General features: G+C 42.3%; 1 protein-coding gene across 1 annotated transcript in view; it reads left to right on the top strand.

The window, feature by feature from the left end:
- The first annotated feature begins 14,017 nt into the window (after nt 1-14,017).
- slc4a8 (solute carrier family 4 member 8) overlaps nt 14,018-27,469 on the top strand; it is a 60,259-nt gene continuing 46,807 nt past the window's right edge. The window contains exon 1 of the mRNA XM_020483543.2: nt 14,018-14,426. Coding sequence (XP_020339132.2) covers nt 14,382-14,426 — 45 coding nt within the window. The 5' untranslated portion in view covers nt 14,018-14,381. The remainder of the gene's footprint in view (nt 14,427-27,469) is intronic.

Here is a 27,469-nt window from a genome sequence, read left to right as displayed (position 1 = left end):
AGCGCACTGCTCTCAACATGGAGCAGCTAACAGAAGAATGACATTGGTAACTTAGCTGGTAGGTAGGAAAGACGTTTCAATGTATGATATCTACCAGTAAATGCTAACTAAGGCAACAATGGGTATTGAAAAAGTTTGGTCATTAGTCTTAGTTATAGGCTATTTATCATGTTCAATCTAATCATCATGTGCTGTTTCCATGAACATTTAAGGCTTTCCCCCCAAAAAACATCCCAAATAAATGTTTATTGCAGAACGATATAATACTGAATTCTATCGAGAATGTGTATTTATATTTTTCCCAGACCTCAAAAATGGTCTCCTGATGTGGTTTGAGCATTGATGTGGAATTAGAACATGTTATTTTATTTGAAAAAGTGTGATTTCGAAAGTGAAAATCTATAGGAAAACAGGATTTTTCACACAAGGCGCCTTTCCTTCACACAGGACCCACCTCTCCAGGCACCACCACACCACTGCATAGAGCCGATGGAATGACAGCAGTCCATTCACTCAGACATAATAAGCCAGTAGGTCCCAATCATAAGAATACAAAAACACAACCGTTATAGTACATTTCAATTAGGAAATGCTTAGCCTTACTTCCCATTACAAAAAAAACATTTCAAGTTTAGCACACAAGGTAACCGGTTATCTAAAGTTAGAATGCAACAATGTTTCACACACATAAATGACTTTCAAAGAGATGGCTAACAACAGCATGCGAGCTGCAATAAAAAAACACAGTTCCACTCACCAGATGATGATCATTTGAAACTTAGCTTCTTGTTGAAAGTTATTCTTGAAAATGGAGAAGCTAACAAATTAGTAACAACATCCTTTTAGATGTCAACTGCTGCAGCCACTGTAACCTAGCCTACAACACAAGCTAGCTCGCTTGACCGTGGGAAACTACTGCTCGCTATTGCACAGTGACCTGCTGGCCTTTGACCTGTTGGCCATTACAAGTCAATGTAATTGGTTGATTCCACTGTCACTCCCAAATTTTGCCCTAATACAGTTGAATGTGAATACAGTTGAATGATCCTGATTGGATCTTTTTTTTCTCTTCCGTGTTAACCTTTTCCTTTCTAACAAACACTGAAGATAGAACATAATTGGGGAGACTGCCAAGATGGCTGCTTGAACAGACGCTTTTTTACCGAGCTCCGTACCAAACTTCAGAAAGATTGTGAAAATTGTTTTTTTTTCTTTAAAGTTTAGCCATTATTATTTTTATTTGTTCAAGATATAAGACCTTTCCTGTGACTGGAATGATAATTGGATAATTTATTTCAGCATGTCCATGCAAAGTCGTGACAAAAAAAGAAAGGAAAAAGTTAGCCGTTCTATTGCTAATCAACAAGAGAGAAACGTGCTTATAGACAACTGCCATAACTACACTTGGCCTATGGATATTATCATGCTTTCGAATCCTGAAGATGACGAATTCCCCTCTTTACCGATTACTCCGTGCAAACCTCCACCCTCCAAAAAAACCAACATGAACTCTGACATCGTGGCTACCCTCTCCTTACTCATCAACTCCAGGTGTGACGCCATTGAGAAAATGGTAGGCGCGAACACCATGGTTATCGAAGGCTTGAAAAAGACTGTGGAGTTTGCATGTGGTGAAATTAATGATGTGAAAACGAGAGTGGCAAAAGTTGAAAAAAATGTGGAAAGGGTGGAAAAGAATAACAATGTATACCATAGACGTCTCACTGATCTGGAACAATACACAAGAAAATGGAACCTGAGACTCTACGGCTTGCCAGAGGTGGAGAATGAAGATGTGCGAGGAGAGGCTATCCGTATCTGCCAAGAAGTTTTGCCTGCAGCGAAGAACAAAGTTGGTGATACCATCGACGTTGTACATCGCCTCGGCAAGAAGCAACAGCAAAGCGATTCAAGACCCAGGGGTATCATCATCCTATTCACTACCAGATTCTACAGGGATGCTGTCTGGAAAGCTGCTAGGAAGAACGCCTTCCTTCAGAGCCATGGTATGCGTTTCGCCGAGCATCTCAGCCCGGAAGACATAGAAAGAAGGAACAAGTTGTGGCCAACGATCAAGATAGCACGAAGTGAGGGGAAGGCTGCTTACTTCGTCGGAGGACGAGGTTTCATCAACGGTTCAGAAATCCATATTCCTCCCTAAAATCTCACCAGAAGGAACAGGTTGATGGTTTCAGCCATGGTATTCTCATTTTCCTTATGTGGTTTACCTAACAAGCATCAGGTGACTATTTTAAAGGAATACTCAGGTAGTTCAATTCATTAATTTGTTCTTGTATGACCAGAAGTCCTATTTTGTTTATAAACTTACGAAGAAGATTGAAAGCTGAATTTATGTTTTATGTATACAGTAACTAAGATACTGTCCTAAATGGCATACAGGTCTGCTCTGACTTTACACGGTTATTGTTCTATTTAGTTATTAATACTTATTTCCAAAAAGGTCTTAGGAACGTTTATATGTAAAACATTTTGTTATACAATTATTTTATGATCAGTTTTCATATGTACTTAAAATAGTAGGTACCCTTTTATTTAAATTATAATTTATTTTATTTCTCAAAATAGTTCCTGATTACACTAAAGAGGATTTTTAGTCTCTCTTACTACAAGAACCCTTGGTTTGGTCTTGAACATAATTTCCAGTTGAGTTGAATTTCAAAGGTTATGGAATAAGCAATTTTCACTTTAAATTGACTTAAATGGTGCAGATCTCGGTTCCTTATCGTTTACGTTCACTGCTCCTACGTCTTTGACTCATCCTACTACAGTTTATACTTTTATATAATCTTTGTTGTTTTGTCTTTGTCTATATTATCTCTTAATGCTAGGGGGTTACGAAACAGTGTGAAGCGCAAGGCCTTATTTCTATTTGCTAAACAATTTCGAACAGATTTTTGCTTTTTTCAAGAGTCTCACTCAATTTCTGCTGATGCCAACTTCTGGAGGTCACAGTGGGGCAACGATATTTGGCTTTCCCATGGATCTGAACGCTCTGCTGGTGTCACTACAATGAAAAATACCTTTGGTGGTAATATTCTACACTCGGAATGTGACCCCTTTGGTCACTTTATTTGTCTTGTGATCAGTTACAATGACATTACACTCATTACTGTAAACTTCTACGGGTACAACACCAAACATGAGAATGATGAGTTGCTTGAATCTATAGAGAAACATATACTTCATTGGTTATCTAAATTTCCCAATTCGTTATTATTGATAGGAGGGGACTTTAACATTACAATAGATAATTCAACTGATAGATGGCCCCCAGGTAGGCCAACCAATCAGAATTTGGGTTTAATACTTTTTATGGAAAAGTTTGATCTTACTGATATATGGAGAGAGAGGTTTCCGGCCAAAAGATCTTTCACTTGGAGTAACAAAACAGGCTCCAGACAATCCAGAATATATTTTTGGCTTATATCCAAATGTATTGATAGTGAGTGTGTTACTACAAATATTTGTACTACTCCCCTCACAGACCATAAGGCTATTTACATTGATATCAAAATATTTACCCCTGATACGAACCTTGGTAGAACATCCTACTGGAAGCTAAATGGCTCATTATTAAATAATGATATCGTTACATTTGAGGTTAAAGATCTGCTCTCACACTTTTGGAAAAGGGCTTGTGAAGAAAAATCTTATTGCAAGAACTGGGAGCTCTTTAAATTTGAGGTGTCCAAATATCTTAGAAAATATGGTAGTAATCTTGCTAAGACCAGAAGAGCTGAGGAGGAAAAGGTGATCATTAAGATAACTTCCCTTTCTCAGAGGTCCCCAGCTGACCTCTTGGGGGAGGAGAAGATGGAACTAATTGAGTTACAAAATAAACTGGATAATATATATAAATTAAAAGCAGAAGGAGCCTTTATTAGATCTAGGAAAAAATGGATTGAGGAGGGAGAACAGAATTCATCCTATTTCTTTAGACTTGAGAAATTTCACTCTAAAAATAACACTATCCATAAGTTAAACATTGATGGTGTTATTACAGATGACCAAAAATTAATCGCTAAATACTGCAGCAATTTTTACAGAAAATTGTATAGCTCTACGTACTGTCAGGAATCCACAGATATGTTTTTTAACTCACTGAATAATGTTCACTCTATCAGTGATATAGAATCTAAACAGTGTGATGAACCCATCAAAGTTGAAGAGATTATAGAGTCTATCAAACATCTAAAGAACAATAAATCACCAGGTGTTGATGGAATTACATCAGAATTTTACAAATTATTTTCTGAACAAGTAGCTCCCTTCCTATTTGAAGTCTTTTTAGAGAGTATTAAAAACAATGTTCTCCCTCCTACAATGAGTCAGGGGTTAATAACACTGATACCTAAACCTAAAAAAGAAGTGCTGCTCATCGATAACTGGCGTCCAATTTGTCTTCTTAATAATGACTATAAGATATTAGCCTCACTACTTGCAAAAAGAATTAAAGAAGTTCTGGATGCAATTATTGATGAAACACAGTCTGGCTTCATGAGGAACAGACATATTTCTAACAATGTCAGACTAGTATTAGACGTACTTGACTACTCAGACCTAATAACTGAGGATAGCTTCATATTATTTTTAGATTTTTATAAAGCATTTGACACAGTAGAGCATCAGTTTCTCTTCCACTCCCTTGAGAGACTTGGCTTTGGGGATTTTTTCTGTAAGGCTATTAAGACTCTCTATACAAATGGTAACAGCTCTATCAAATTGAAATATGGCACCTCACCTAGATTTGAGTTAAAGAGAGGAATTAGGCAAGGTTGTCCTATCTCTCCGTACCTGTTTTTATTAATCACCCAACTTCTTGCAAATTCTTTAAATAATAGTCCTGTAAAGAAATTATTATAAGCCAGCTGGCTGACGATACTACACTTTTTCTGAAAGACGCTAACCAAATTCCCATATCGATCAATGTGATACAATCCTTTTCCAAAGCGTCTGGTCTATATCTTAACATTAAGAAATGTGAACTCATGGCTGTCAAAGATTGTGTGACACCTTCATATTATGGTATTCCAGTAAAAGAAGAACTTACATATTTAGGCATAACCATTACAAAGGATCAGAAGTCTAGAGGCTTACTAAATTTTAACCCTCTTATTAAAAAAACCCAGAAGAAACTAAATCAATGGTTACAGAGGGACTTATCTTTAAAAGGTAGAGTCCTGATAACCAAGGCTGAAGGTATCTCTAGACTAACATATGGTGCTCTATCTTTATATCTTGACCGTAAAATAAGCAAGGAGATAGACCAGATGCTTTTCAACTTTCTTTGGAGAAACCGTACCCATTACATTAGGAAAACTGTTGTAATGAACACTTATGAGAATGGTGGACTGAATTTTCTGGATTTTACTACTTTAAATAATACTTTCAAGATCATTTGGATAAAACAATTCCTAAGAAGACCCACTTCTATCTGGAATTTTATTCCTCATCATGTCTTCTCTACTTTTGGTGGCCTTAACTTCATGTTGTTTTGCAATTATAATATTGACAAAGTTCCAGTGAAACTTTCTGCTTTTCATCGGCAGGTTTTCTTGTCATGGTCCTTAATTTATAAACACAATTTTTCTCCACACAGATATTATATATGGAATAATCGGGATATATTGTATAAAAATACCTCTCTGTTTTTAGAATATTGGTTCAGAAATAATATCCTATTGGTGAGCCAACTGGTAAATGCAGAGGGTTTTTTACTCAGTTATAAAGAATTCTTATCACTTTACAAGGTCCCTGTAACACCTAAAGATTTTGCAATTGTTTTAGATGCCATTCCCTCAGGTGTTGCTATGTTATTCAGGAACATGTCAAGACCTGACCCTCAGAGCCTACCTTCTGTTGACCCTGTTGACTCATCAGTAGGAAAGATTTGTTTCTCTTTTGGTCCATTCAACAACAGAGCGATACGATCCTTGTTTCAGCAGGATGTTGTATCTATACCTTATGTCATGCCTTATTGGAATGGATTTATTGATAATATCTGTTGGAAAAAAGTTTGGATGTTGCCACAAACATACCTACTTGTTAACAAAATTAAGGAAATTTCCTTTAAAATTATTCATAAATATTATCCTGCCAACCACTATATGAAGAAGTTTAAGGAAAATATCAACTCAAATTGCTCCTTTTGTAATGACCACCCAGAAACAGTTGTGCATCTTTTTTGGCATTGTATGCATGTAAGAAAACTGTGGCAAGACATCAGTAGGTTTATAATTGAACACATTTATGAAGATTTTACACTATTGTGGAGAGATGTACTGTTTGGATTCTTTACATACAATAGAAATAAGCGGAATCATTTTTATGTAATTAATTTCATTATTCTTTTGGCCAAATTTCATATACACAAATGTAAATTTACAAACAGAAAACCACATTTTCGTACCCTACAAAAAGAAATTGAACTGTATTTTAAGACGGTTAAATGCTCTACTAACAAAAAAGCTGTTAGAATTGTAAGTATATGCATGTCCCTTAAGGTCCTTGTGTAATTGTAATGTGATATTGTACCCCCTAGCTCGATTGTCTATTATTTGTAATCTATGTATGCTTGTGTTCCCTCATGTGCTTTATGTATTGATTTGTTGTTAATAAAAAAAATATAAAAAAAAAATAATAATAAAATAAAATAAAAACAAATAAAAAAAATTAGAACATAATTGAAAATAATAATATTATTATTATTATTTTAATTATTTTATAAATCCTTAGTCTTTCTCTGAAAGCGTAGAAGGCCCTCATTGTTCCCCACTGTGTTTAGGTTTGTGGCTCTATTTGCCCTCAGCATTCACCATTCTGAACTTCTAAAGAATCCATATGTTCTTCTGAAATATGAACACAGAAATACTGGACAACTCTTATTATGGTGACGATTTGACAAAATTACAGTCATGGTCTTGAATTGGACTCCCATGTTTCTGGTCTCGGTCTTGACTCGGTCTCTGACCTCTTGTCCTCCTCCCGGTCCCGGTCTTAACTCAGTCCCCCCCCCTCCCTGGTCTTGGTTTTGACTGGATTTGATCCGGTCTTGGTCTTGAATCGGTTTTGCTTTAGGTGGTCTTGAATAAGACACTCGTCATAGTACGCGCTGTAGATAGGCACCCTGTGCTTGAAGGAGTACAGGGTAGTGTAGCGGTATCTATTGTCTAACTTCTGGCAGATTTGTACAGAATTCTCGTTCACCCACTGTGGTTCAATGTTACTTTTGAAGACTGTTGCATCCAAAGAATCTTCTTTGGATCACATCCGCCTGGGAGAGGAGGGGGGGGGGGGGGGGGGGGGGGTGAAGTTCTGTTAAATCTAACACTAAATAAAATACATTAACCTCACAGATGGAAAGTCTTTACTTCATGTTCTATTTAATTCTACTTTCAAGACTTCCATCAGAGAGAGAAAAAAAGTTGACATTACCCATAGATGCTAATCCAGAGTTAGTTTTGTGTTTTCCCCTCTTATGTTTTAGATCAGGATTTACGTCAAGAGGATTTAGGTCCTTCGCCAATGCAGCCCCTTTTATTGGTGGCCATTGCCTGCCTGTGGAAGTGGGGGAGGAGCTGGTGTATGCAGAGGCCAGGGTGGGAGGCCAGCATTGGGCGGGGTTCTGTCAGTGGGGTGGGGTGCAGGTTAAGGACCTCCAGGGCTGGGATTGGGCCATAGAGGGTGGGCAAGCCACGGTGTAGAGCCCTACGTTGGGGTCCCAGTGTGGACTCTGGGAGGAAGGGCCAGGCAATACGGGGTCCTGTGGCGGGATGGGATTTCGGGTGAGAGGGGTGGATGGCCCCCCTAACGTGCCACAGGAGGTGCTGATGGAGTGGGACAGAGTCCTGGGAACCAGGCAGAGAGGCTCACCGCTGCTCAGACTCAGCCCCAGGCAAGCATTTGCCAGGGCGAGCTCTGGTGCCATCCTTCGGGATGATCTCATAGCAGGGGAGGTGTGCTGGCTCCCCAGAGCTCCACCCTCATCTCTATTGGGGTACCCATCTCTATTGGTTATCTTTGCATGGGGATGGTCTATGAATGAGGGGTTTGGAGGGTTTGTCCTCTGCCTCTGGGCCTGAATGGTTGGTGTGAGTGTGTGTGGTGAGAGGGGTTTCTGGGATGACAGGGATTCTGTGAGTGGGCGGTCAGAGTCGTCTTACAAGGGCTCCCTCCAACAACAGGTTTACCCCCAAGTACTGAGGGACTTCAACTGCAGCCTGGGAGAAGAAGGAAGAGAGATGCATTCACACACTCCTGACCGGGCATTATTCTTGCTGTTTAGTACCTGATAATGCATTGCATAAACTCATAATATGTGATCATCAATCCATCAATTGTGTGTCTGCATGATTGCAAAATGCACAAGGATCTGCATGTATGTTTGTCTATGCATACATACACTGAGTGTACAAACATTAAGAACACCTTTTTAATATTGAGTTGCGCACCCTCCCCCAATACACATGGGAAATTGTTGAGGGTGAAAAACCCAGCAGCGTTGCAGTTATTAACACAAACCGGTGCACCTGGCACCTACTACCATACTCAGTTCAAAGGCACTTAAATATGTTGTCTTGTCCATTCACCCTCTGAATTGCACACATACACAACCCATATCTCAAGGCTTAAAAATATTCATTTAACCTGTCTGCTCCCCTTCATCTACACTGATTGAAGTGGATTTAAATCAATAAGGGATCATAGTTTTCACTTGGATTCGCCTGGTCAGTCTATGTCATGGAAAGAGCAAGTGTCCTTAATGTTTTGTACACTCAGTGTATTATCCCTGTCTTTACCTGCTTGTAGATGAGCTGAAAGCCCCCTGTATAGGCACCAGGGTCCACCCGTCGGTCTAGCACCACCCTGAGGTTATCCAGCTGCACAGCAGGGCAGAGGTGGGCAGTGATGGCCATGGAGGGAGTCATGGTGGGGCTGGCATTGATCTCCAGTAGCCAGTGCCTTAGGTCCCGACCCAGCATGAAGTCTGCTCCATAGAGCTCAAAGCTGCCCCTGCGCCCCTCCATCCCGGGCACCACCAGCACCCCCCATGCTGAACCCTGGCCCTGGGCACGCAGGAAGGCCCGGAACTGGGAGCATGACCGCATGTTGTCCTCAGGCACCTCCGGGTGGCGCCATTGAGACGGCTGGAAGTGCTTCTGGATGGAGTTGTTGCACAGGTGGTCCGAATTGATGGAGGGAGGGAGGGAGGCCGAGAAAGAGAGAGAAGGAAAGAATTAACTATTCATATTTTTGCGCAGTTCTTCTCCAAACTGCCTGTTGATTTGCTAAGGAAGACTGATGTGGAACATGTGAATAAGCAAGTTGTCACACCCTGACCGTAGATTGCTTTGTATGTTTCTATTTTTAGTTTGGTCAGGGTGTGATGTGGGTGAGTATTCTAGGTTTTGTTCTATGTTTGTATTTCTATGTGTTTGGCCTCGTATGGTTCCCAATCAGAGGCAGCTGTCAATCGTTGTCTCTGATTGAGAACCATACTCAGGCAGCCTGGTTTCGCCCGTGAGTTGTGGGTAGTTGTTTTCTGTTGTGTGTCTGCACCAGCCAGAACTATTTCGGTAGTTCTCTTCATTCTTTTTGTTATTTCAGTGTTCATTTAATAAATATGGACACATACCACGCTACAACTTGGTCCTCTCCTTCCAACAGCTGTTACAGAACTACCCACCACAACTGGACCAAGCAGTGTGGTAACCAGGAGCAGAGGGTTCTGGACTCCTGGACATGGGAGGAGATTTTGGACGGTAAGGGACCCTGGGCACAGGCTGGGGAATATCGCCGCCCCAGGGAGGAGCTGGAGGCAGCTAAAGCCGAGCGGCGGCGTTATGAGGAGTTAGCACGGCAGCGCAACAGGGACGAGAGGCAGCCCCCTAAGTCAGGTAGGAGACCTGAGCCAACTCCCCGTGCTTACCGTGGTGAGAGGTGGACCGGGCAGGCACCTGTCCCCAGTGCGCAGGCATAGCCCGCTCCTGTATCGGCCGGGCTAGAGTGGGCATCGAGCCAGGAGCAATGAAGCCGGCTCAGCGCATCTGGTCTCCAGTGCGTCTCCTCTGCCCGGGTTATATGGCACCAGTCCTACGCACGGTGTCCCCGGTTCGCCAGCACAGCCCAGTGGGGTCTGTTCCACCCCGCCGTACTTGCCGGGCTACGGCGAGTATCCAGCCAGGACAGGTTGTGCAGGCTCGGTGCTCAAGACCTCCAGTGCACCTCCATGGTCCGGTCCATCCGGTGCCTCCTCCACGCACCAGGCCTCCTGTGGCAGCTCCACGCACCAGGCTGTCTCTCCGTCTCGAGAATGGCACAATTTATTGCAGTTTATTAAGTGTTTGTGTGTTCAGTATATACCTCTGAACCTCTGATACTGTTGAATTGTGATGAGTACTTTTGCACCTTTTCTTCCTCTGCTCTTCCCTCTCCTCCCGCTCTTCCCTCTTCGTCACTCCTTTCCACTATGTGCTGGAGCAGTCTAGTGCATGCTGTCCTCTGGAAGTCTTCCAAAAATGTGGAGAGCGAGGGAGAGAAGGAATAATGCAAACTATCATCTTTCGGAATTAGACATTCCTAATGAACGTGCACTATACAGTATCGTTGACTGTTAATTGGGGATGGAGAGGTGCTTGCAGAAGGACAAGAGCCCATAGGGAGAATTGGGTGGAAGTTCCTGCTAACCACTGATACAGGATCAGATACTTTTACATACCTATAATGGTTAACGTTAAGGTTGGGGTTAAGATCATCTGATCCTAAATTTGTGGTTTAATGGAAACTATTACATTGAGCTATCACAGGTAGAAAGACACTATTTCTGTTACATGAATTTGAAATACACTACCAGTCAAAAGTTTTAGAACACCTACTCATTCAATGTTTTTTCATATTTAAAAATATATATTTTCTACATTGTAGAATAATAGTGAAGACATCAGAACTATGAAATAACACATATGGACTCATGTAGTAACCAAAAAAGTGTTAAACAAAGATTCTACAAATAGCCACCCTTTGCTTTGATGACAGCTTTGCACATTCTTGGCATTCTCTCAATCAGCTTCAACTGAAATGCTTTTCCAACAGTCTTGAAGGTGTTCCCAAATATGCTGAGCACTTGTTGGCTGCTTTTGCTTCACTCTGTGGTCCAACTCATCCCAAATCCTCTCAGTTGGGTTGAGGTCAGGGGATTGTGGAGGCCAGGTTATCTGATGCAGCACGCTATCACTCTCCTTCTTGGTCAAATAGCCCTTACACAGCCTGGAGGTGTGTTGGGTCATTGTCATGTTGAAAAAGAAATGATAGTCCCACTTAGCACAAACCAGATGGGATGACACCTCACTGCTGAATGCTGTGGTAGCCATGCTGGTTAAGTGTGGATTGAATTCTAAATACATCACTGACAGTGTCACCAGCAATGCACCCCAACACCATCACACCTCCTCCTCCATGCTTCATGGTGAGAACCACACAGAGATCATCCTTTCACCTACTCTGCGTCTCACAAAGACACAATGGTTGGAACCAAAAATCTCTGAATTGGACTAATCAGACCAAAGGACAGATTTCCACCGGTCTAATGTCCATTGCTCATGTTTCTTGGCCCAAGCAAGTCTCTTCTTATTGGTGTCCTTTAGTAGTGGTTTCTTTGCAGCAATTTGACCATGAAGGCCTGAATCACGCAGTCTCCTCTGAACAGTTGATGTTGAGATGTGTCTGTTACTTGACCTCTGTGAAGCATTTATTTGGGCTGCAATTTCTGAGGCTTGTAACTCTAATGAACATATCCTCTGCAGCAGAGGTAACTCTGGGTATTCCTTTCCTTTGGCGGTACTCATGAGAACCAGTTTCATCACAGTGCTTGATGGTTTTTGCGACTGCACTTGGAGACATTTTCAAAGTTTTTCCGGATTGACTGACATTCATGTCTTAAAGTAATGATGGAATGTAATTTTCTCTTTGCTTATTTGAGCTGTTCTTGCTATAATATGGACTTGGTCTTTTACCAAATAGGGATATCTTCTGTATACCACCCCTACCTTGTCACAACACTACTGATTCACTCAAACGCATTCTGAAGGAAAAAAATTACACAATTAACTTTTAACAAGGCACAACTGTTAATTGAAATGCATTCCAGGTGACTACCTCATGGAGCTGGTTGAGAGAATGCCAAGAATGTGCAAATATATCATCAAGGCAAAGGGTGGCTACTTTGAAGAATCTCAAATATAAACTATATTTTGATTTGTTTAAAACGTTTTTGGTTACTACGTGATTCCATAATCAAATGAAATCAAATGTTATTGGTCACATACACATGGTTAGCAGATGTTAATGCGAGTGTAGCGAAATGCTTGTGCTTCTAGTTCCGGCCATGCAGTAATATCTAACAAGTAATCTAACAATTTCACAACAGCTACCTTATACACACAAGTGTAAAGGAATTAATAAGAATATGTACATATAAATGTATGGATGAGCGATGGCGGAACGGCATAGGCAAGATGCAGTAGAAGGTATAGAGTACAGTATATGAGATAAGTAATGTAGGGTATGTAAACATTATATAAAGTGGCATTGTTTAAAGTGACTAGTGATACATTTATTACATCCAATTTGTAATTATTAAGTGGCTAGAGATTTGAGTCAGTATGTTGGCAGCAGCCACTCAATGTTAGTGATGGCTGTTTAACAGACTGATGGCCTTGAGATAGAAGCTGTTTTTCAGTCTCTCGGTCCCAGCTTTGATGCACCTGTACGGACCTCGCCTTCTGGATGATAGTGGGGTGAACAAGCAGTGGCTCGGGTGGTTGTTGTCCTTGATAATCGTTTTGGCCTTCCTGTGACATCCGGTGGTGTAGGTGTCCTGAAGGGCAGGTAGTTTGCCCCGGTGATGCTTTGTGCAGACCTCACTACCCTCAGGAGAGCCTTACGGTTGTGGGCGGAGGATTTGCCGTACCAGGCGGTGATACAGCCCGACAGGATACTCTCGATTGTGCATCTGTAAAAATGTGTGAGTGTTTTAGGTGACAAGCCAAATTTCTTCAGCCTCCTTCACCACGTGGGCGGACCATTTCAGTTTGTCAATGATGTGTACGCCAAGGAACTTAAAACCTTCCACCTTCTCCACTACTGTCCCGTAGATGTGGATAGGGGGGGTGCTCCCTCTGCTGTTTCCTGAAGTCCACGATCATCTCCTTTGTTTAAATATGTGCTATTTAATAGTGTTGATGTCTTCACTATTATTATAGGGATGGGCATCATGATGATCTGAACTCTACCAACTCCCCACATTGTGAGCAAAACATTTTAGTGGTCACCATCTTGACAGCAGAGCGGAAGTTTTAAAATAAATTGTGCAATTCAACAAATTGTTCCATCTGGTGTAGAGAAAATGTTGCATTCGTATTACAAATTTCGTGCAATGCTACTCATTTTGTCATGGGGCAGCGTTGAAAATGTGCTGTTTTACATCCAATTTCCTGCGATTCTACAATTTGCCATAGGGTGGAAAGAAATGTGTGCAGTTTTTAATATGATATCTGTGTGAAACTGACTAATAAAATGCAATGTGTGCCCCCCCAGCGGGTAATTCAACCATGATACTTTTAGATAGCTGGCCGTGAAACTAACTTAGAAATCTGAAAATGTTTAGCTGACATGGGCTACTGACTAATCAGTGACTGACATAAGAGAAAACATTTCTGATACACAACCAAATTGTTCCGAGGGCCTTCAAAGGGGGAGCCGCAGTCGCATGCCAGTAGCCGCCAGTTGCCCATCCCTGGTCTATGCCATGATTGCTGTCGTCATAGGCCTATACATTGCAAGTTCAAATGATAATGTAAAACATCTGAAAATGAATCCGTATACTTTGTAACAATCTACTCCAGCATTATGGATACATAGGCTACTTTGTTACCCCTTGAATGTGCAACTTGAAACGGGACTTTATCTTGACATCTGTTCGGTGGCAACAGCAATGCGTCGCAGTCTTTCTGCTGCCTTCTCATAATTGGCTGAACAAGCAGTGATGCTACATCCACCGCTAACCTTGCCCGGGATCAAAGAGAGGAAAGCTTGAGGAGCGCGCGCATCAGGACGTCAAAACGCTAATAACAGAACAGGTGGAATTTGCAGCGTTTCTACGATTCTCTCTCAACTGGGAACATGTTTTCCCACACCATGTCTGTCAGAATTGGGAAGGAATGTCACCAATGAATATCTGTCAAAGAATTGACTGAAAACACCGCGAGTCTCTTGTAGCCGTCTTGTCTATCAGCTTCAGCTTCTGACTCCGTGTATAGTAGCTCACCCGTCAACTGAAAAGACGATACACGGACCCTACTATCATGCCCGCAGAAGTCAACGACCCTGAGAGCATTTTGAGCTACCAGGTATTGTCATCTTTCTTTGTGCACTCCTTTATTTATTGAAAAATGTCATATCAAAATATGGCACAGTCAAGTGAATAAAAGTAGCGTAGATCTATACATCAGCCTAAAAGAACAATGTTAACTGAACGTTACCGATGCCGTTATAACGGTTTTATCTGGAGAGGAAAAATGGAACGCTTCTGGACGCGCTTTTATCCTACCAAATGTGGGAAGATCAATAGCCATGTTTGCCTATAGGGCAGCTTCATCCAGCTTTTTTACGAAGATTAACATAATTATTAATTACATCTCAATGTGAACGGATTGAGATTTAGATGAATTTGCCACTCTTCAAGTGAAAACAGGAACGCATTTTTGTAGTAGGCTACAATCCTGTGAGGATGGAGCAGAGTTAGTGCGCACGAAGTGTTTTTATTATTCGGAAACTGCTGGCACGTGCAATGACACAATTCCCAATGGACATATCACATCGCAATACACTGCCTAGTGTGGACCCATCTTTCACGAGTTACATTTCTTTAACCTCAAACATGTTTTAAAATGTGTCTGGCATCGCCAGAAATAAGGAAAATGTTGGAGATTCATGAAATCACTCGCGAGGTAGGCATGGCAAGGCAGGCAAGTGTAAACAAGGATAGAGGCTTAGTGTATATCTATGTTTGTTCATTGGTTGGCTATATAAAACGGACACTTATTAAAACGGTTTGAATATTGAGTTTGATCAGTGTATCGATTATGAAGCCTACAGCAGCCTAGGCTATGGGTTGTCCAAAACATTTGAAGCATTCGGTCTACTTATCCTTTTAGAACTGCATCAGACAACATCAACCATTCACCCTCAATGATAGCCTACAACACACAACTAACATGTTCAGTGTAGCTAAAGTGTTAATAATATTCTACTCATTCCCGGAATACATTCTCAATTACCCTCAAATGACCTTGACGCCATCCTATGTGTAATCCGTGGCGGTTGAAGGAAACCGAGCTCCGAATTAAGCTTTAGTTTCACCATTGTGTTAATTAGGGTGGGACCATAGAGCTAGATATAGTTTCTAAGAAGATAAAGAGAAAATATAATTAGCGTCAGCTTTCAATACTTTATTGATTTTACCCATGGTCAACCGACAATACAGGCAGTTCAAAATACAGCGATGCTCATGAATGTACCCTGAAGCATCTCTGGGTGATGAATGAAATAAGTGTACATAGTACCTTACCAGGGTTTAAGATAGGATAATGTTATATTTATGCTAAGGAATATTTATGCAAAGTACCTGGATGACAGTCTCCTATGTCGTCATTGGTTGGCTGACTGCTCGGGGGATGTATGGAGACTGTTTTTTATTTATTATAGGAGAAAATTCGGAAATTCCATTCTGGTGCCAGAACAGCTAATCAAAGATTATCAACTGGACTAGACTGTAGTCTGATGGTGCTTGAAGGTGTTCAAATGGGCATTATTTGGACAGTAAGTGTCCTTCAAATACATAGGCTCTGATACACAGATCTGATAGAGAGCCAAAAGTCTCATATTAGATTAAGCCCGATTGTAGCCTAAGTATTGAGGTTAAATTGATTGGGGAGGATCTAGACTGGACTGAGCATGGGCAGACCTAATGACTGGTGTCAAGGGAAGACAATGGTAATATCATTTGATGGCTTCACTGCATAGCACCGGAAAGGGAGGGAGGCACACAGAGACATCTGGACCCAGATATTACAGATCTCTAGCCTCCCAGTGAACCCATTACCACTGTCTGTATATCATCTTGTCATAAGGTTAATGCTTTATTTCATTACTCTATTAGCTCTAATCCAGTTAGCACAGAACTAGGCAATATCAGGCTATGATATCGCCATGCGTGAAGGAGCCTATAATGCCTCAATAGTTTTGTTTGTTCTGATGAGTCACCACATGTACTGTGGTGTTAGAGTTTAGAGTTCCAGTTTAGAGCAGTCATTTTCACTAATTAGTGTAGCATACAACATGGAACCTAGATTCCGGCAAACAAAATGATCCCAAACCTAAGGCATGCCATGAGAGAAGGACTGTGGACCAATGGAGACCGGCACACTCGCGGTAGACACATTCTTACAATTACGCATCTTCAATTTGGTTACGTCATTGTCATCACTCCCGTCCTCCCAAGGCATGCCCATCTTTACCAGAGTAAGGGATCCCCTGACTGAACAGGAAGGCCAAACTTTTATACTCTAGGCAATGCCTTTCATTTCCAATAAGGGACACCTGGCAGTGACAAGCCACAAGGGTACATTCACAAACTACCTTGTTGTAGATAATAACTCAGTTATTTATGGTTCAGTTAGGACATTTCCATGGTGATAACCCTTAATCCCTTAACTCCCCTTCGTGATGACAAACTCCCTTTAATGTTGTTCTGTCCAGCTTATCTCACAGTTTTAATTAGGCTCTGATCTTATCTCTGTGTTTGGACAGACCAATATGTACCTGTAAGTGATTGCTTTGAGAGGGAAAAACTAGCCACTGTAATGTTTATGTTATGATCTGTTTGTTAGCACTGGCAGCATTATCCTTTTAGTGACAGAGGCTGTAAAAAAAATAAGTTGTGGGGAAACACATGCGTGATAAATGATATGAGTGATATCTCTTCTCACTGGTAACTCGCATGCACGCACACACTCCCACACAGCTAGTTAATATAGTGCCTCCTCAATCAAAGGAAGTCACAGTAGAAGCTGAATGATGCACATGTAATTAATTATACAACACCCTTCCCTCCCTGTATGAGCTCTATTTGCATTGTTGCATTCACTCACCTACACAACCCACCAAGGCCACAGTGTTCTGATGGAGGGAAGAGGAAGGTAAAGAGAGAAAGAGAAATAGAGAGAGACACAAATAAATGAGTGGCATTGAACAATGCTAGTGAATGCATCGCATCCTCTCCTCTCCCCTTTCTCTGCTCTCTCTCTCTTTTTAACCTGACTAAGACCACTTTTTCTCTCATCTTTACCTCCCCAGCCCTTCACCTCAGTCATCCCCCTTTCTCTATCCCCATCTGTCCAATCCCTCTCTCATCTTCTCTTTCACGGTTTAGATATCAGCCTCTCCCATCCCTAGTGTCCTATGGAACTAACTCTTTCTCTATTCTTCCTGAGTCAGGTCAGTTGTAGTGTACAGCAGTGTGTTAGACTGTAGTGTAGTAGCAGTGCAGGTGTCTGGGGCCAGGCCTGGGGCTGAGTGGTTACAGTTACACTATGAGCCATGTGGAGGAGGAACAGCAGCCTCTGTGGCCTGCTGGCCCCGCCCCCCTCACACACTGGGCCTCGTCTGGAAGTGACAGGCCCAGTTGTCAGAGTCAGGATCTGTAGCACTGCTGTCAGGTCAGTGTGCTGCTGGAGGGAGAATGGAGAAGAGGAGAATGGAGAAGAGGAGAGGAGAATGAGAGGGAGGGGGAGTGAGAAAGGAGGAGATAGTGTAGAAAAAAGGAGAAGAGGGAGAGGGGGGCTTAAGTAAAGAGAGGGAGAAGGAAGCGTGGAAATTGAGTTGAAAGGAGGAAGGAGAGAGTGTGGAGAAAGTAGAAAAGGGAGAGGGGGACTCTAGGAAAGTGAGGGAGGAAGAGAGAGAGTGGTGGACTACTTACAGAGAAGTAGCCTGTTGGAGGAGAGGTTATTGGGCCTATAAAAGTGACCCTGACTTACACACAGTTCAGACGCCAAACTTATGGCGAGTCGAACTGAATAGAAATGAAGAGTGGGCCGGCACAGTTGAGAGCTTTTCTTGACGTACCGATTGGTTTCATACAACCGCTCGCAAGAATGCAGCCTTCCTCGTTGGTTTTGGGTCGAATTCAGGCATAACAGCAACCTCTTGTGTTAAAGAAACCACACAGTTTATTGCACTAAAAAGACAGATGATTCACACAACTGTGCAGCGCGGAAGTTCATGTTAAAACAGTGAATATGATTGGTTTTATGTGATAACTAATGTAGCGTGTCTTCACATTTCATGACTCCCTTTTACTAAGGAATTATAAAGAGTCTCCTCATCCCTAAAATAAACCATGAGATCTGTAAGTGATATTAGGATTACTGTGCAACGTAGACCTTCCAGTTTCTCCCAGGATGGCAAAATTTTTTGCATGTTTGTGTAGTGCCCATCGGTTATGAATGTTTCAGCCTTTGTGTGGAGAAGTCGTGTTTTTAACATAATTTGCTGGTTTTAAAGAGCACTAAAAACTACATTAAACATGAGCCTTTCTGCCGCCACAGAAACAGACCCTGGGTCTGTTCTAACGTGACCACCCGCGAATCCGAGGCCATGATTGTGCTTCCGTTGTTGGTGTGGTAGCGAAGCAACCTTTATTTGCATGTAATTAACATATATGAATTTGACATTTTCTCCCGACAAAAGAACTGCTCTGGCACGCTGCATGAAACAGAGGCTCGTTTAGTTAAAAGTATGCAGTATGCCACGACCGCAACACAGTAGCAGCTCGTGACTGGCTAAGTAGACGGGGCGGGGCCGAGTGCGGATGGATTTTTCCGAATTCAACATGTATCACTTCAACCAGCCTGATAATAGTTCATTTCCAATTTGTTTAATTTCTCTAAACTCAGAATAGAATAGGAATGGAGTTATAGGCCTACTCAGGCTGGTTATAGGCAGACTATCACATTCGACCTATATCCTATTTAAAAAGGACTTAAGACAAAAACAGATCATTGGTTCCGTTTCCATTATTAGTGAAACCAAAGCTCTGTAACATATAAATCAAATCAAAAGGCTATTGCACATAAAAACATGGACTTGCGGGTGTATCGCAAATCCAGAACTGAAGGACAGCAACACAATAAACTACAGCACTGATCATTTGAAACGAGATCAGAATGACTTCTAAGGCTTGATCCATGAATTAAATAATTCAATTATGTAGCCACGCCTACAAAACTAAAACAATCTCTGTGTTCAAATCAAAAGGCCTGATTAACATGACATCAGTAGCCTATGATGCAATACTCGTAATCATATTGAGGAGAACAATAACTACTTAGCCTACACTTGAACACCACCACAGAAAGTTCACTCTTTGGCATCTTCACAATTAACTAGCCTAGTTTTGTTGTTAGGTTTGAAGAAAACTAGGGCCTATTACTCGCAGCCCACCTCTTCCAATGCATTGTGGAAAAGTGTGTATCGAATTCTACTAGATGAAGAGCTGAAGTGAGTATAACATCCTGGCATTTAAACTATACCCGATTTTTTAAAATTCCCATACTATAAAGAAAATAATAATCCCATACTGAGAGTGCGTCATGCGTGATTGCGTTGTTTCCCGCTATTCGTTGATTTTGGTAGCGCATCCCCATATCTAATTGATCAGCTGTTGTCAAAGCTGAAATTATTATGACATCCGGCATTTAAAGTATTCTTGATTTTTTTCTAAATGTCGCTTACTATTAAACTACATTTTTTCTCCATACTCAAACGGCCAACTATTTAGGATGCAAGTATGGGTATTCAAACATGGCCAGTGTCTACTGTTTGCATGTCTGTGGATCAGAGTCATTGGTCCCTGGTCAGTGTTAATGGTTATTGCCTTGGTCAGCTGAGTCATTGGTCCCCGGTTAGTGTTAATGGTTATTACCTTGGTCAGCTGAGTTGTTGGTCCCTGGTTAGTGTTAATGGTTATTGCCTTGGTCAGCTGAGTCGTTGGTCCCTGGTTAGTGTTAATGGTTATTGCCTTGGTCAGCTGAGTTGTTGGTCCCTGGTCAGTGTTAATGGTTATTACCTTGGTCAGCTGAGTCATTGATCCCTGGTTAGTGTTAATGGTTATTGCCTTGGTCAGCTGAGTCGTTGGTCCCTGGTCAGTGTTAATGGTTATTGCCTTGGTCAGCTGAGTCGTTGGTCCCCGGTTAGTGTTAATGGTTATTGCCTTGGTCAGCTGAGTCGTTGATCCCTGGTTAGTGTTAATGGTTATTGCCTTGGTCAGCTGAGTCGTTGGTCCCTGGTCAGTGTTAATGGTTATTGCCTTGGTCAGCTGAGTTGTTGGTCCCCGGTTAGTGTTAATGGTTATTGCCTTGGTCAGCTGAGTCGTTGGTCCCTGGTTAGTGTTAATGGTTATTGCCTTGGTCAGCTGAGTTGTTGGTCCCCGGTTAGTGTTAATGGTTATTGCCTTGGTCAGCTGAGTCGTTGGTCCCTGGTTAGTGTTAATGGTTATTGCCTTGGTCAGCTGAGTCGTTGGTCCCTGGTCAGTGTTAATGGTTATTGCATTGGTCAGCTGAGGCATTGGTCCCTGGTTAGTGTTAATGGTTATTGCCTTGGTCAGCTGAGTCGTTGGTCCCTGGTCAGTGTTAATGGTTATTGCCTTGGTCAGCTGAGTCGTTGGTCCCTGGTTAGTGTTAATGGTTATTGCCTTGGTCAGCTGAGTCATTGGTCCCTGGTTAGTGTTAATGGTTATTGCCTTGGTCAGCTGAGTCATTGGTCCCTGGTTAGTGTTAATGGTTATTGCCTTAGGCACAAACTGGTTGAATCAACATTGTTTCCATGTCATTTCAACCAAAAAAGGATGTTGAATCAACATGAAAACTGATTGGATTTGAAAAAAGTAATCAACGTTAGGGCATTTAGTATTTTTTTCACCCAACTTTTAATCTAAATCCAATGGCATGGTGAATTCACGTTAGTTGACAACTAAATCAAATGAAAATCAAAACTAGACGTTGCACTGACGTCTTTGCACAGTGGGTCTGCTGCGGTCATTCATTATTGCTCTGAGATAGAGCACTTCAAGTTTCAAGTGTTAATGTCACGTGCACAAGTACATTGAAATGCCTTTCTTGCAAGCTTCAAACCCAACAATGCAGTAATCAATATCAGTGTAGCACTAAAAATAACTTACGGTATAACAAAAACACATGAGAAATAAAAATAAGAAATAATAAGAACACAAGAAAGTCAGAAGCTATATACAGGGTCAGTTCCAATACCATTTTTACAATGTGCAGGGAGGGATACTGGAGTGATAGAGGTAGATATGTATAGAGCAGAGATAAGGTGACTAAGCATCAGGATATATGATAAACAAGAGTAGCAGCCACGTAAATGATTATTGTATGTGTGTGTGGATGTTATGTGTGTGTTGGAGTGTCAGTGTGCGTGAGTGTGTAGAGTTCTGTGAGTGTGCATAGAGACAGTTCAAAAAAAGAAATACAAGGGGTCAACTCAAAAAGTCCTTGTAGTCATTCTGTTAGCTATTTAGCTGTGTTATGGCTCGGGATAGAAGCTGTTCTGAAGTCAGTTGGTAACTCACTTGATGCACTGGTACCGCTTGCCATGCGTAAGCAGAGAGAACAGCCTATGGCTTGGGTAGCTGGGAGTTCAGCCCCAGTGATGTACTGGGCTGTCCGCACCACCGTCTGTAGCACCATGTGATCGAGGGTGGTGCTGTTGCCATACCAGAAAGTGATGCAGCCAGTCAAGATGCTCTCAATGGTGCAGCATTTTAACTTTTTGAGGATTTGAGGGCCCATGCCAAACCTTTTCAACTTCCTGAGGGGTATGATGCACTGTCGCGCCTTCTTCACGACTGTGCACATGTGAGTGGAGGATTTTAAGTTCTTAGTGATTTGAACACTGAGGAACTTAAAGTTCTTGACCCACTCTACTGCAGCCCTGTCAATGTGGATGGGGGCATGCTCCCCCCCCACCCCCATTTTCTGTAGTCCACGGTCATCTCCTTGGTCTTACTGACGTAGAGGGAGAGGTTGTTGTCCCGGCACCACACTGCCAGGTCATTGACCTTCTCCCTGTAGCCTGTCTAATCGGCAGGCCTACCACCCTTGTGTCGTTAGCAAACTTGATGCACGACTCCAAAACCATCATCACCACGCAGTCATGGGTAAACAGGGAGTACAGGAGAGGACTAAGCACACTCCCCTGTGGGGCACCCGTGTTGAGGGTCAGGGTGGCGGAGGTGATGTTGCCTACCCTCACCACCTGGGGTCAGCCCGTCAGAAAGTCCAGGATGCAGTTTCAGAGCAAGGTGTTCAGTCCCAGGGTCCTAAGTTTATTGACTAGCTTGGAGGGGACAATGGTGTTGAACGCTGAGCTGAGCTGTAGTCAATTAACAGCATTCTCACATAGGTATTCCTCTTATCTAGGTGGGTGAGGGCAATATGGAGTGCAATTGAATTACATTGTCTATGGATCTGTGGGGCGGTATACAAATTGGAGTGGGTCTCAGATCTTCAATGTTCATTCAGACTTGGCTGATTTAATTATTTTCCAGTACTACAGTTAGAAACAACATCAAGATACTAGTTAAGCCACCTTTTATTTACACTTGTTCACGGAAATGACAAGCTGTTTATTATACAAGTACTATGCTGTTTATTATACAAGTACAATACAATAGAAAAAAACTAAACACATTCCTTACCCCAGGACACTCCAATGAGTGACTATCCAGAAAAATATAAAGGCGAACTCTGTGTCTGCATTGATCTGAGAATTTATTTTCGGGACATACAAACAGGCTTTCAAAATACACTCCCATCTCTCATTAAGCTTTTGGGCACACTTTCTTTCCACAATACAATAGAACTGTATTGAAATACCTTCTCCCATTGATAACTTGTTGGCAGTGTGATAGAAATTAGGAGATGAGTGTGTGGTGAAGAAAGTGAGTGTGATGTGCTGTGGTAGTTATTCCCCTGCTTCTCATGCCTCAATTAGGTCCACCATTGAGCACCATCCCTTTAAAGACAGCCTCATAGCACAGAGCTAAGGGACACATTCCGGGTTCTGACTAGAGGGAGTACAGCTATGACCGGAAGTTACTTTTCCAAAGCTGGTTAGAAGAATTTACGCAGCAGGTTAGGATAATTCATGTGGCAGGTTAGGAGACTTAGGTTAGGAAAATGGTTAGGGTCCCCTATAACACACTCCTACCCTGGTATGGAAAGTCACTTCCAGTCATAGCTGTACTCCCTCTAGTCACAAAACATATTCTGCCCACAACATCCCTTTAGGCGGTGCTCCCAGGACAGTTACAGTAACAGTAAATCTCTCCATGGAGCTGACCGATTGTTGTATGGTTCTGTTTGTTCAATGATCACTCTGTACAGCCAGGACAATGGGAGATTAAATGTGTTGGATTGTAAACTGTGTCTTGTACAGATGTAGGATCATAATTTGAGCCAGTTTGCTATAGCAGGAAAATTAGTATTATTAAATGTGAATTATTATTTGGATTATAATTAATGGAAATTTTTGTAGGGCTTGTAAATGTATCAAATTGGAAATTACAAACTTCAGAAGATTTTTAAACCTCAAATACACTACAAGTTTTAAATGTCCTGCATTGCAGGAAAATTCTCCTGCAACAGTGTGATCAAATTAAGATTGTACATCTGTATGTATTTATCTTACTTGTGACAATGCTGGCCTGGCTGTGTGCACTTAAAATGGACTGACAGAGTCTTCCAAAATAAAGGATATTTATTCAGGAACAGGAAGGTAAAAGAAAAGGATGCTACAAGTAGACAATAGGCCTTGTAAAATGTTTAAAATGCTACAAACTTTATACAAACACTGAACAGCATCCTACTACTGGCCTGGATTACACTGCTTCCACCAAATGTATGCTTTTGTGGATGAAATACAACTAATGTTGATAGCCAACTCAACTCTTTGAGATATTCCACCAGATTGTAAGCTTTTACATCCAATGAAAGCATTTTCTATTTCCATATCAAACCTCCAAATCATCAAGAACGAAAAAGAGACAGAAACACATAGTAGCTCACTGTACAAGTAGGATTTTATTCACAAGACATATTTCACATGTATTCATCCTCCTGGAGGAGGAATTCCTCCCAGCCTTGAGATCAGAGCTAAATTAGACAGATGCTTTGGGTGATACAGCTGTGTGTGTCTGTACAAGTATGTGGTTGTGTTTTGATGTACTGTTACTAGGTAACAGAAAGGTCAAACAGAGGTCTTCTCAGTGTGAGATGCAGACCATGATGATTCCTAGACCTGGAGAAACACTGTTTTCACTCCCTGTGTGGCTGGCAGCTGTGACAAATATTGTTGAATACACACAACACCATCTGCTACATTCTGACATTCTGCTAATTGGAAAACAAAAATGAATGTCAGTTTTTATTGTTCTGTCAGGTAGGCTATCTCTCGCTCTCTGTCTCTGTCTCTGGGGTGTGTATGTGTGTGTGTTTATAAGCTCAAGCTGTGTTGTCCCCAGGCTACTCCAGTGCTATAGTGATTTGCTGTGGTGGTGGTGTCCTCCCCTCACAGTCTGTCAGTAAAAAAAAGTAAGAAAATGTATGCACTCATTACTGTGAGCGGTCTGCTAATTGACTTACATGTAAATGTACATGTAGTTACTGTAGCACTGATGAGCCTGTGAAGGACACAAACTCAAGTAAAGAGCTATTTCGCTTGTGTGTGTGTATGTGGTAGCAGGTGGCTGAGATCGGGGGTTGATGGTGGTAAGCTGTGTGGAAAATGACTGTGTGAAGTCAAGCCCCCTTGAGCATTGTGGGCATGACTGGGGTGTGGTGGGTGTGACTGGGGTGTGGTGGGTGTGACTGTGGTGTGGTGGGTGTGACTGTGGTGTGGTGGGTGTGACTGTGGTGTGGTGGGTGTGACTGTGGTGTGGTGGGTGTGACTGTGGTGTGGTGGGTGTGACTGTGGTGTGGTGGGTGTGACTGTGGTGTGGTGGGTGTGACTGTGGTGTGGTGGGTGTGACTGTGGTGTGGTGGGTGTGACTGTGGTGTGGTGGGTGTGACTGTGGTGTGGTGGGTGTGACTGTGGTGTGGTGGGTGTGACTGTGGTGTGGTGGGTGTGACTGTGGTGTGGTGGGTGTGACTGTGGTGTGGTGGGTGTGACTGGGGTGTGGTGGGTGTGACTGGGGTGTGGTGGGTGTGACTGTGGTGTGGTGGGTGTGACTGTGGTGTGGTGGGTGTGACTGGGGTGTGGTGGGTGTGACTGGGGTGTGGTGGGTGTGACTGTGGTGTGGTGGGTGTGACTGGGGTGTGGTGGGTGTGACTGGGGTGTGGTGGGTGTGACTGTGGTGTGGTGGGTGTGACTGTGGTGTGGTGGGTGTGACTGGGGTGTGGTGGGTGTGACTGTGGTGTGGTGGGTGTGACTGGGGTGTGGTGGGTGTGACTGGGGTGTGGTGGGTGTGACTGGGGTGTGGTGGGTGTGACTGTGGTGTGGTGGGTGTGACTGGGGTGTGGTGGGTGTGACTGGGGTGTGGTGGGTGTGACTGTGGTGTGGTGGGCGAGTGACATGCATTATTTACATGCACCAAATAATGCATGCAGACCAGATTTTGGCCGATACATGCTATTATCAAAATCCAGAAAAGAGCCGTTCAATTCTACAGCCACCTAAAAGGAAGTGATTCCCAGACCTTCCATAACAAAGCAATCACCTACAGAGAGATGAACCTGGAGAATAGTCCCCTAAGCAAGCTGGTCCTGGGGCTCTGTTCACAAACACAAACAGACCCCACAGAGCTCCAGGACAGCAACACAATTAGACCCAACCAAATCATGAGAAAACAAAAAGATAATTACTTGATAGATTGGAAAGAATTAACACAAAAACTGAGCAAACTAGAAAGCTATTTGGCAAAGCTTTGACTATGTCTGTACATATGTACTATGTACAGACTCAGTGAGCATAGCCTTGCTATTGAGAAAGGCCACCATAGGCAGACCTGGGTCTCAAGAGAAGACATGCCATGTGCACACTGCCCGCACAGACACATATTTCCTTCAGATGACACAGATCCACAAAGAATTCGAAAGCAAAACCAATTTTGATCAACTTAGATATCTACTGGGTGAAATACCACAGTATACCATCACAGCAGCAAAATGTGTGATCTGTTGCCACAAAAAAAGGGGCAACCAGTGAAGAACAAACACTATTGTAAATACAACCCATATTTATGTTTATTTATTTTCCCTTTTGTACTTCAACTATTTGCACATCGTTACAACACTGTATATAGACATAATATGACATTTGAAATGTCTTTATTCTTTTGGAACTGCTGTGAGTGTAATGTTTACCGTTCTTTTGATTGTTTATTATCTACTTCACTTGCTTTGGCAACGTTAACATATGTTTCCCATGCCAATAAAGCCCTTAAATTGAAATTGAGAGAGAAAGAAGGAGACAGGGAGGGAGAGAGAGTGGTTGCTAGGGGAGGGAGGCCGCAAGACACAGATCATTTGCCACACACACACACACACACGCAGAGAGAGAGAGAGAGAGTCAGTACCTAGGTGATAGCAGAGTGAGTAGCACCTTAAGTGGGCTGTGTGTATTTTTTTATTAAAATAGTACCTAACGGTAAACTAGAGAGGTGAGTGGTGATTGGTTTAAATACTGCAGGAGGGAAAGGCTAACTCAGTTCACTAGCTAGTGATCCTATGTATGGGGCCAGGAGTTTTTCCTTACCATGTGATCACAGTTGTCCCTTTCAGGTCACATGGTCAGGGAAATTAAAGTCATTGTATATCCATGCATTCTCTTGTATATCCATGTCACAGCTTTTTGTTTACCCACCAATCACTTCCTGTATTGGATTGAGTCAAGGGTTACAAGCTAAAAGCAGGAAACAGGTCAACCCCCCCCCCCACCCCACCATTCTTCATTTGCACTCAACAGAATGAAACAGAGGGAGAGAGAGAGAGAGCTGTATCCTAGCTGCAGTTCCAGTTCTCCTAATAGAGCTGATTATAGAGCCTGCAGCCTGAACTGAGTCTCACAGACAGCCCTAATTCACCAGCCACAGCTGCACTGCCTGATAACACAGCACCGCATCGAACAGAATAGGGGAGTGGGTGTGTGTGTTAGAAGGGTAAAGGAGAGAGAATTAGAGGAAGGGTGTGTGCATGCGTTTATACAGTAGATGGAAGGAGAGACAGTTTTGAGACAGAGACAGGTTAATCAACACCATTTTTATATACCAGTGGTAAATGAAGTCTGACTATAGAGCCATTGTGAAAGAGAACACTGA

Source organism: Oncorhynchus kisutch, linkage group LG5 (genome assembly GCF_002021735.2).
Source record: "Oncorhynchus kisutch isolate 150728-3 linkage group LG5, Okis_V2, whole genome shotgun sequence".
In the NCBI taxonomy this organism is placed as follows: domain Eukaryota; kingdom Metazoa; phylum Chordata; class Actinopteri; order Salmoniformes; family Salmonidae; genus Oncorhynchus; species Oncorhynchus kisutch.
Note: the sequence above shows the minus strand (reverse complement) of the source record. Positions and strands in the feature narration are given on the sequence as shown.